This window comes from Styela clava, chromosome 11 (assembly GCF_964204865.1).
Source record: "Styela clava chromosome 11, kaStyClav1.hap1.2, whole genome shotgun sequence".
NCBI lineage: Eukaryota > Metazoa > Chordata > Ascidiacea > Stolidobranchia > Styelidae > Styela > Styela clava.
The window spans coordinates 5,452,894-5,463,689 of record NC_135260.1 but is presented as its reverse complement, the minus strand read 5'-3'; the positions used below and the strand labels follow the sequence as shown (position 1 = coordinate 5,463,689).

The 10,796-nt window shown below is 36.4% G+C and overlaps 1 protein-coding gene across 2 annotated transcripts in view; it reads right to left on the bottom strand.

Annotated features, from left to right (window-relative positions):
- Positions 1-10,796, bottom strand: part of LOC120346962 (uncharacterized) — a 30,519-nt gene that overhangs the window by 2,554 nt on the left and 17,169 nt on the right. For both annotated transcript variants that reach the window (XM_078117776.1, XM_078117777.1), the window contains 8 exons: positions 7,879-8,044; positions 6,715-6,769; positions 5,863-5,992; positions 4,449-4,617; positions 3,204-3,344; positions 2,348-2,429; positions 1,982-2,139; positions 905-992 (listed from right to left, as the gene is read on the bottom strand). In XM_078117776.1, coding sequence (XP_077973902.1) covers positions 905-992; positions 1,982-2,139; positions 2,348-2,429; positions 3,204-3,344; positions 4,449-4,617; positions 5,863-5,992; positions 6,715-6,769; positions 7,879-8,044 — 989 coding nt within the window. The remainder of the gene's footprint in view (positions 1-904; positions 993-1,981; positions 2,140-2,347; positions 2,430-3,203; positions 3,345-4,448; positions 4,618-5,862; positions 5,993-6,714; positions 6,770-7,878; positions 8,045-10,796) is intronic.

Here is a 10,796-nt window from a genome sequence, read left to right as displayed (position 1 = left end):
ACAGTTACAAAATTAGAAGAGTCAGTATTTCGATAGCTCGAGGACAAGACAAGAAAAGGTAACCGGACAAGAGGCTGTGATTCCCCATATGGTTAAAACGTCTTAAGGGCTTTCCTCTCCACAGGATGAATATGTATAACCTATCCTATCCTAATCAATGCAATGTAAACAAAATTCCAGGCAGATGTTAAAAGTGCTGTACCAAATGTCTTGAAAAATTGTAAAAAATGTCATATGAAGGTGTATTATGGTTGAAAAAACATTAAGTATTTGAGTAAATATAAGGCATCATAGAACTAGGAAAAAATGGAAAGAAGTAATAGCCCTCTCAGCAATAACTACTGGAAGCACTGAAAATTTGAAATTGTTTTGTCCATATTTGATGAAAAAAGCAAACTACCATAACCCTAGAACGATTTAATAAAACGATCCAGGTCCGTTTTGTGTCTAAAATTGCGGTATATAAAATTTAAATAGGGGATTATACTATAAATAGTCAGAAAACAGGGCAGTTTAAAAGCAGGGCAGTGTATAGGCAGGAGGGGAGCCTAAAAATAGGGGGATTCATTCACAGCGCCTCAAAGTATGATAAACAGGGGATATAAAAACACAACGGCGATAGCCAAACGATGCAATTTGCAGATATTTCGAATTTCTATTCATAAAGACATAAAAATTTGAAATGTCGATAAAGTGCACTGTTATGCTGACCTGAGAACGGCTTGTGTTTTATTTATCTTCAACGTGAATATACAAGGTTGCAATCATGCGATATCGTCAACATATTTAAGTTGTCTAATCCCAGTCTATTCAGGGTCAGCTAAGCAGTTTATTCTGGTCAAATTCGCAATCAAGTCAAGTTCTATAATTCCATTTACTTATGGTATTATTACACTGTTCTTACCAGGACATCAGTAACAGCATCGGTGTGTCCTTGGAATATTCTTACTGCTAACATTGAAGTAAGATCCCATTCTTTAATTAAAGCATCTCTAAATCAAAGAAGAGATGAAATTTAATAAATGCCCATTATTCTGGTAAGGGTAGAAAAAGAAGTAGGGGCGTTTACTGTATATCTTCGCATATATGCCGACCCCTTAAAAACGGCTCTAAAACATTGAATGTATAAAACTGCATAATATCTTACAAATTGAAACCTGCCATATGTACTTATCACAGCAAATGGTTGCAGAAGAGAATTATTGGGAATGGTAAACATTATTGTAATGTAAAATGTTTACTTTCATTAATAACAGTGAGAAGTGTCTTGAAATACTTCAAATGTGTCCTCACTATCAAATCCTTTCGTGCACATATATGGCAGATTTTTAAAGTGTTCAGATTCCTTAGTTTGGCAACTTTTTTTGGAGTTTCAATTTTAGCCTATTATATGCAAGGATATACAATAATTAGAGTGGGCAACAAGAATATGAAGTGAGATTCATCATATGTTCTGAGCTAGGATGAATATAAGGAGGATATGGTTAAACCTAGGATTCATACTGGTGGGAGATGTGTGGGAAATGAAGTTTTAAAAAAAATTACCGTACAACTGCAGTGAAATTGGTAAAAATTATAGAGAAAGCCATTTTCTTGTGTAAGAGTCATAACAAAAACAGTTATTCATTTGCAATATTATGATGAGATTTACATATTTATCCCGGAAGAGAGGAAACTCGATAAGATGGCTTGTTCATATGATGAACCACGGCCTCTCGTCCGGTTACCACTCCTTGTCGGGTATGGGATTAGTTAGTTGTTTTCAGATGCATGGACTTGATGGTGGAGGACCAGCAGTTTCGTAAACCCCCCTACGGCGGTACGAGTCAAGCAATTGCCTCGCACATAATTGACATGGGATTCGAACATTCAAACCCACGCAGAGTAATCAGAGGTGTGGTGGCGTGGAGCGTATTCCTAACGCTTAGCACGATGTGTCACACTGCCGAGCCAATATTCACATTTGTGAATTACCACTTACTTTGATGCAGTGAAGAATGTCGGTCCGTGCATACATATTGCATTGATCTGAGACTCATGTGCCACTAGCATACTAACATGCTCTTCAGAATCACTCGCCATTGACCAGAAATAAATTATTCCATTTGCATCTCCGCTTAGTAAGAGATCATGCTGTTTCTGAATGCAAGAAAAAGGAAAGATATTGAAAGTTTGAGTTACACAGGGTGGTCATAAAGTCCTGTTTTAAATTAGAGGAGGTAGAATACAGAAGGTAACGAGTGTTTAGTCCTATAATATTAGCTCTTTCAGAGGCAGCTTGTCCTAAGCCTTATTCAGAGCAAAAGCGTGAAAACCAACCCATGGAAATAATCTATAGAATTCCTACCTTCAGAGCTGTGACAGGACCTTGATGTCCAGTAAATGAACGAACCAATCGACCAGTGAAAGAATTGTTCACATGAATCATTCTGGAAAATGAATAAGAAAATCAGACAACTAAGGAGGGAAGGAAATATTGCCAATGCCCACATAGAATTCAAAATAATGTAGTAACCAAAGTGTCTCAACCCTGATCACAAGCCAGCAAAGTTTCCGGTCTAGTCAATCATTGAGTTACGCCTCCCAGGTGAGTAGTTAATGATTAGTCTAAACCCATTTCAATTAAATGATCAAATTACTTTGAATTTTTGATAAAAGGCGGCAACACTGCTGGTAACTGGACAAATATGTTGGTCTGCGATGTATGTATGTATGTTTATTCGTCTCGTAAAAGCCAAAACACAGGAGTTAGTAAATATCAACGTTGAAGACTGGATGTATACACAAGACCATACTGGCATAAAACACATGAAAGTGCGGCATACACCCCTTCAGATAAGCATAAAATGCAATAAATCAAATAAGTATTAGATATGCTATAAAACATATACACATATAGAACAATATTTGGGGCTCCCGAAGTATGCGAACCAAGATGGCGGACATCGGAATGTAATATGTGTACTAGGTTAGGGTTAGGCCATAATTTTAGGTATAAATACTACGGGAGGCTTTTGGCTAGTCTTCGAACTGATAATAGGACTAAAATAAGGAAAATTGGAAAAAAATTATCGCCTAACCCTAACCTGTTACCCATGTTACGTTCCGATGTCCGCCATCTTGGTTCGCATACTTCAGGAGCACCCAATATTTTATTGATATGAGTGGAAACTTGAACGAAAAAAAATAATTAGATTCCATACTTATCCACTCCGCCGCTGATGATCAGTCGATTGTGATATATCATGGACTCTACTGCACCCTTGTGGCATGCTATAGTACGTTCACACTTCAACTTTTTCCGATCCCAAATTTTGATGGTGCCATCATGAGAGCAGGAGACACTAGTTAATAATTAAGTAAAACTATTAGAAACTTGCAAAAAAATGAAGAAAAAGGAAAATTCTTTAATTTCAAAATTCTGGTAATACCAGCTCCCATAATGCAAAATACTTGAACTACATAGAACAGACATGGGAAAAGTATGGCCCGCCCGTTGGGTAATTCAATCTGGTTCGCCTGATGCTGCCACAACAAAACTGAAACCAAATTTCTATGTTTTAGCTAAAAATAGCTCAAGGAATTTGTTAAGATTACGGTTAAATTCAGTTTTGGCAAAAGGCTTATTGCTTCCACTTTTTCTTTATAACACTGCAAATATTATTCATAAAATGTATCGTTTCACGTCACATTTACATGGCCCGCCAGACTAGGTGGGCAAAGTATTTAGCCCCTAGTGCAAAAACCCTGCCCACTCCTGGTATAAAAACATAGTTTTCAATAGCTTTTAATCAATAATTGACTTATGTTTCTCGACCAAACAATGCTTTGTCCAAGCACCACTGATATGTAAGGACCTACTATTTTTAGAAGGACCGAAATATTTTTGGGTGACATTGCCAACACAATTCATTACACCCCAAATGAGGTGGTAAGCATAGAATTTTAATCGAAGATGTGTGACCTGGGGTGGGAATACAGCTAAGTCAAACACTTTAACCGCAATGCAATCGCACCCTGCTTGGACATTTTGTTGCTCATATTGAGTCTCATACAACTATTACTACATATAATTACTGGTAAGCATCTAAATTTCGTTCTCTCATAGGAAAACAAACAGTTTTGCAAATTCGACACCAATTTGAATATATTTTTAGTACTGATATAAGATTGGTAAATGACCGCTGACATATTTTCCTTAAATTTGAATATGAAATAAACATATACATTTATTCTTCATAGAGATATGTCAGTAAAATGCAGTTGACAATTCAAGTCGATACTGTGGGGGAAAGTAGCACTTGCAATAGATTCATGATTTGCGTCTGCAATTAATGCAGACAGAGATTGACAACTGAACCTTTTTTTTGGAGGAACAAGTTCCAAAGTTCCAAAAAGTTTTAAGAGCGCAATCCATTATAATATATGTGGAATAAGTGTACACTTACATAAACTTATTATCTGCAGCAACTCTCGTCACAGACCCTTTATGTCCGTTCAATGTTCCTTTCAAACGAAATGTCACAGTGTTCCAAATTCTTATCGACATATCCCATGATGCTGTATACATTACATTACAATCGTCCACTGATCCAATTGAAATGTCATTGACACCCCCTGATACAAAAAAAAATGAGGAATAGAAAATGATGGATTTTTCTTTTACTTTTGGCCGTTGGCTTTTTAATATTAGACATGATGAATAAAATGATTGATTAAAATCCGCTAATAACAAACAATTTTTTTACGCGTAGCGGCGGTGTGGCTCAACGGGCTAAGTGTTAGGAATACGCTCGCCACCGCACCTCTAATTACTCTGCGTGGGTTCGCAGGTTCGAATCCCATGCACGGATGGCCATGTGCGAGAGGATTGCTGGACTCCTCACCGTCGTTGGGTGGTTCACGTAACCGCTGGTCGGTTACGGCTTCCTCCACCACCAAGTCCATGCTTCCGAAAACAAACAATATAACTAATCCCATACCCGAATTGGAATGGTAACCGGACGAGAGGCCGTGGCACGCCATATGGATAAGCCGTCTTATCGGCTTTCCTCTCCCCGGAGATAAATATGTAAATCCTATCCTCCTACTGAAGAGTATTGAGAACCAGGTCTTCAGACCAACACATAGTATAGAATAATTTTTCGCATTAGAATGGTTTCCTGCTGACAACAAACTAGTTTTTCTTCATTGAAGAGCAGGGTAGAGTATTGAGAGTCATTGGAAGCAGGACATGGACCTTGAAGTTTAGGGACCACCACGTAGTATAGAATAGAAATGGGCAAAGACCAAAAATTTTGCCCATCCATTTTTGATGTATAAGTTACGTTTTATGAACTAAAATATACACAGTGTTACAAAAGCGAAAGTGGAAAACAATAAGCCTCATGCCAAAACTAAATTAATCGCAATCTCAACAAATTCCTCGAGCTATTTTTTAGCTAAAACATCAAAATTTGGTTTTAGTTTTAGTTTGGTTTGGCCAGATTGAATTACCCAATGACATTTCAAAACTAGTTTTTTTTATTGAAGAGCAGCAGGCCATGGAGTATTGGAAGTCCTTGAAACTCAGGGCCTGGATAAAGAAAGTTTGGTACTCCCAGAGAATATCGGAACCCAAATGGTGGACACAGGAACGTAGTATGTGTACCAGGTTAGGATTAGGTCATAATTTTATTCCAATTTTCCTTATTTTAGTTCTGTTCTGATTTCGGAGACTAGCCAGGTGACTCCTGTAGTATTTGTACCTGAAATTATGGCCTGACCCCAACCTGGTACACATCCTACGTTCCAGTGTCCTCCATCTTGGTTCACATACTTCGGGAGTGCCGAATAGAATTGTTAGCTACAAGGGGGAATTACCTTTCAATGAATCCGTCATTTTTGCAAAGCATTGTCCATTCCTGTCCCAAACTCTTATGCATCTATCTGTACTTCCACTGAATATTCTGCTACCTTGAGCTTTAATAACGTTCACACCTCCATGGTGTGCCTGAAAGTATGAATAATATGGAAATAATGAAACAAATTTATAAAATGAGAGTTGCAAGAAAACACTTATTTTCTTACAGCATTATATACACCAGTGGTTCCCAATCTTTTATGGCTTGTGGCACCTTCCAAAGGCTTTTACCACTCATGACCCCCGTTTATCATTCTAGTGATATTTATAGTGTTATTTTGATTGACAGATTCCAAATCCCATTATGTTCAAACAATCATGCTCAACAAAGTAAAAATGCCCCGTTAAACAACCTTATCAAGCAATGTGACTAGAAAAAACGGGGAGTTCACTTGTGAAGGGAAAAGTAAAATAAGCTTTGGTCTTGGCATGGTGGTACTCCTCCAACCTCTCCGTGGCCCCTTGGTGGGCCACGGGCCCCCCGGTTGGGAACCGCTGATATACACCCTAGTGAAAAGGTAAGCTACACATTAATGCCATAATAAATTCAGTTTTCAGTCAGTATTTCATGGAGTTGGAAGAAAGCAAGTAATCCAGCAAACTGCAATGTTTTTTATTCAGTCAGTACGGAATTGTGCACAACTATAGTTCTATATAATCCAGCAACTCATCGAACCTCAGTGGCAGTGTGTAACATTGCTCGCCTCTGAGACAAACGTTTTATTTAGTAAGAGTTAGTAAAACTTGACCTGGCTTAAATTCTTCAAAAAGATTTTTTTTTTCAATTCAAAACGTATAGTTAAGTCTTTTACCTTGAATACTTGAACTTTGCTGACTTCAAGAACGTGATCGGCAATATTCCAGTTTCTGTCAAATTAAAAGAAAAACAATCATAAATCAATAGTTACCGGTAACTCAATTACTCAACCTAATACTTCAATATTCGGAATTGTATATCATTGATAACTAAATCCAGTTGCAGATGAATTCTAACATGTAAATCATCGATATATAAAAGAGGCCATTGGAAATTAGAATGTCAAAGAATATATTTTTTGAGATGATTTTTCCATATGGAAAACCGCAGCAACCAGTCTGAGGTGTAAAGTTTGGGAACTTATGACTTATTACTCATTCAAAATGAATAGTTTGCACCCACCAACTACCCAATATGAAAGTACAAAACGATACTCTATTACAATTGCAAGGTAATTTTGAGAGAATCGCAAAATATCATTCATTTTTTTTAAAAATAAGGTAATAAGTGTCTAAATTAAAATTAAAAAGAATGAATGGTAATGTCCAGTCAGGTTAACATTGTTTATATGTCTATGTGGACGAAAAGAAAGCTCAGATATCGATTAAATAGGTGAGTTTATTTTAATTTATTTACTTCATAATTCAATATCTAAACTCGAGTTTTCTTTCCGATGCATCCTGATTTACATTATAGAAAAATAAGTGTATCACGAGTTTAAAAATGGTTGAGTACAGCTGCTCTAATAAGATTCGAAGTTGCATGGTAATCAGAGGTGCAATTGCCCATGCATATATAAACATAAACGATGACTATCAGAATTGGAATTTCTCAATTTTGAGAATTATGTTACTCCTATTTGTTAGAGCAGGTTCCCAACCGAGTTGCAGGGGGGATACAAAGCTAAGTACGAAACTGATTTCACTTTTCCATTTACAAAAAAAACTCCTCATTCTTCCCAGTTTCATTGTTTGATTGATTGATTGTTTGAAGGTTATTTCACAGGGTGTTTTCACTTTGTTGAGCATCAATTTTTTCATGATAATAGGATTCGGAATCTACCAATTAAAACTACATTATAAATACCTCTGAAATGATAAACAGGGGGGCTATGAGTGCTAAAAAGCTTCAGAAGGGGGCACAGGCTATAAAAGGTTGAGAAACACTGTGTCAGAGTATTGATATCAGATATAATGGGACCTTAAAAATTTTTTTTTACCCAGAAACAGCTTGCATGGCATCCATTATCTTATAATCAACAGCAAATCTTTGTCCGATGTTTGTCATGAGTCCTACGTCGTCCCATTCCTGAACATCAGCAAACATATCAACATCATAACAAGCATCACTCCTGGCATCATCAAAATCTAAGTCTTCTTTGATATCTAGGAAAAGATAGGATAGGTATTTTATATTTATAATCTGATAGGAAAGCCGATAAGACAGCTCAACTATATACCGAACCACACCATCTCGTCCGGTTACTAGCGATTGCAAGCATGTTGTTAACGCTTATATCAATATGCTGATAAACATCACTAAATGTGAAAGTAGTAGATTCAAGTAGTTCAAATTTTCAAATAAGCATCACAGCTTTAAAATAAAACTTATGAGCATAATTTTGAATGAATGAGATTTTTCTATTTCAATGATATTGTTTTCCCATCAATTGGGAATAGCCCCAGACCTATTATAGATTTAAGAATTGAGCCATTTAACATGGCTGTAAATACCTACCGGTACATACAGGGGCGCAGCCAGGATTTTTTCAAGGGGGGGGTTACGGTGAAATAAAAACGCGTTTATAGGTCTTTAAAAAGATGTTCCGACGATGGCAAAACAACATGTGCGTCGCTGTGTCTCATTAGCCTTTCTTTGCATGTCCTACTTTCAGCAATCGCCGACCATTCTCTTTGGTCAAAAAAAATCAATCAACTTTTCATTTCAATGCGCCGTTAACTATATTACTGAAAGTGAATTCGTCGCAAATTCAAATTCCTGTGATATTTGCACATAACGCTTCTCTACTTTTAGCGGCGATTTATCAACATATTATTACCAGTTTGTTAATAATGCATGCTATTACTTTTGGCAACAGGGTTAAATTGGTTTATCGTTGTTTCAAGCAAGAAAATAAGCATTTGTTTTTTTCGCTTATTCAGCAATCGTAATTCAAATATTTCCCTGTGCGAAAGAAAGTCTTCACTCCGCGGGGTGTCCTTACGTTTTAGAGTTTCAAAGTGATGCCGAAAATGCCGATGATAGAGAAACACCGACACATGTGGCTATTTGTCGCCAGACCCTGCCCCCTTTGACAGGCGTCAATTCGTTTATTTTGTTTTGGCATGTCCCATTTCAACCTTTTAGTAATCGCCGATTATTACCCCATTGTCAACAGTTAAATAAAATGCCATCGTCATGATTTTAATTGAAATACCGCAAAAAATGTAAAATAAGAATAGAATGAAATATTAGCAATCATGAAACATTAAGAAATAGCATAAATTAATGATATTTGCCAAATGCCAATGGTTCATAAACTATTTTTGAGTGCGTCACGAAATATCAATCCATTTCCAAAATAAATATATTTGATGTTCCCGTATTTATAACTTCATAAAACGATTACAATCATTTAAAAACAAGCTCATGTATCGTACTGATTTGGAACGTCTTTCAATGTAAAACTCTTGCTTGTTGCAATTAACTGTTAATAAATTCTAATTTTTATTGCAATGCATCGAGACCTATATTACTGAAAGTGAAATCGTCGCGAATTTGAAATCCCGCGCCCGTGATAGCTGCATTCTGCGCATAGCGCTTCTTCACTTTCAGCGATAATTTAACTATAATAATTTAATTATAATTTAATAACATATTGTTACCAGTTTATTGGAAAGATCTGGAAGACAACGCATGTAACTGCTTTTCGCAGACAGACGAGTTTGCTACCCAAAAACCTCGAAGATTGAACATTATTCTTTAAAAAAAAATTTCCCGAAGATTGAACATTATATTACGATACTTTTTACTCGAAGATTGAACATTATTTTGCAATGCTTTGTTTTCGAAGATTGAATAATATTTTATGACACCTTTTTTCGATGAACCATACATTTCCAATAATTCATTTTGTCTGTTATTTGCTTATGATCCTGGTGCCATCGCTTGTTAAAGATGCACTACATAACTAAAATTCGTAATTAGCGATAAGCCGATAACCAACGATAACGTATGTGATTAAAAGTATGGATGCGTTGAATGTGGCGAGGCGAGAGCGCGCTTGTGGAATAGTTTTGACGGCAATAGTGTGATACGTCCGTTGCTATTTGTGTCAAGTGAAAGGTAGTACAATTGTATTTAAAAATGTTTAGTGTAGATTGTCACTTCCGTGACCCCCCGCTGGCAACTAGATCCACTGCCGCGTAACAGCGATAACGAATCGTAAACATAAATAATAAATTAGGACGCTGGGCGAAAGTGATAACGCAAAGAATAAAATTATTGCAAGTAAACGTAAACTATTGAAAAAAAAAAAGATTCCAAAGGGGGGGGGGGGGGTTACGACCCATGTAACCTCCCCCCTGGCTGCGCCCCTGGGTACATAGCACAATTCCATTCTAATGTGTCGGAAATATTTATCATGGGCTGTACAAACTATCCAATACCAAAATGTATTAACTAATAAAACAGTGTTAGTAACTATAAGCAAGCATGAAATACATGAAAAATTGCAGTTTAGTAGCCGTCCTAACACCCCAATCATATCATATTCACCAAAAATATTTGACATTTAAGTCTGTTATTTTTCACATGAAATTGTAAAAGTTAATGCATGAGCACGAGGGGTTTATAGTCATAGTCAAGTTTATTTTTTTCATCCAGTAAAAAAAGAACATGCAGCAAAGTTCAAAGAAATAATGTAGAATACAGATTTCACTGGGTAAGGAGAGCCGCGAGAAACTGAAGCTTTTATATAGCAGCTACACCCAAATTCAATATTTTTATGAAAACTTATTTCCACATGACTAGTCATTTTGATAGTTGCTCATTAAGTTAACCATTAATAATTTGTTATGTTACAATGAGCACTGACAATCCAAAACTAATAAAAAAAAACTTAATTGCTTCTATCAA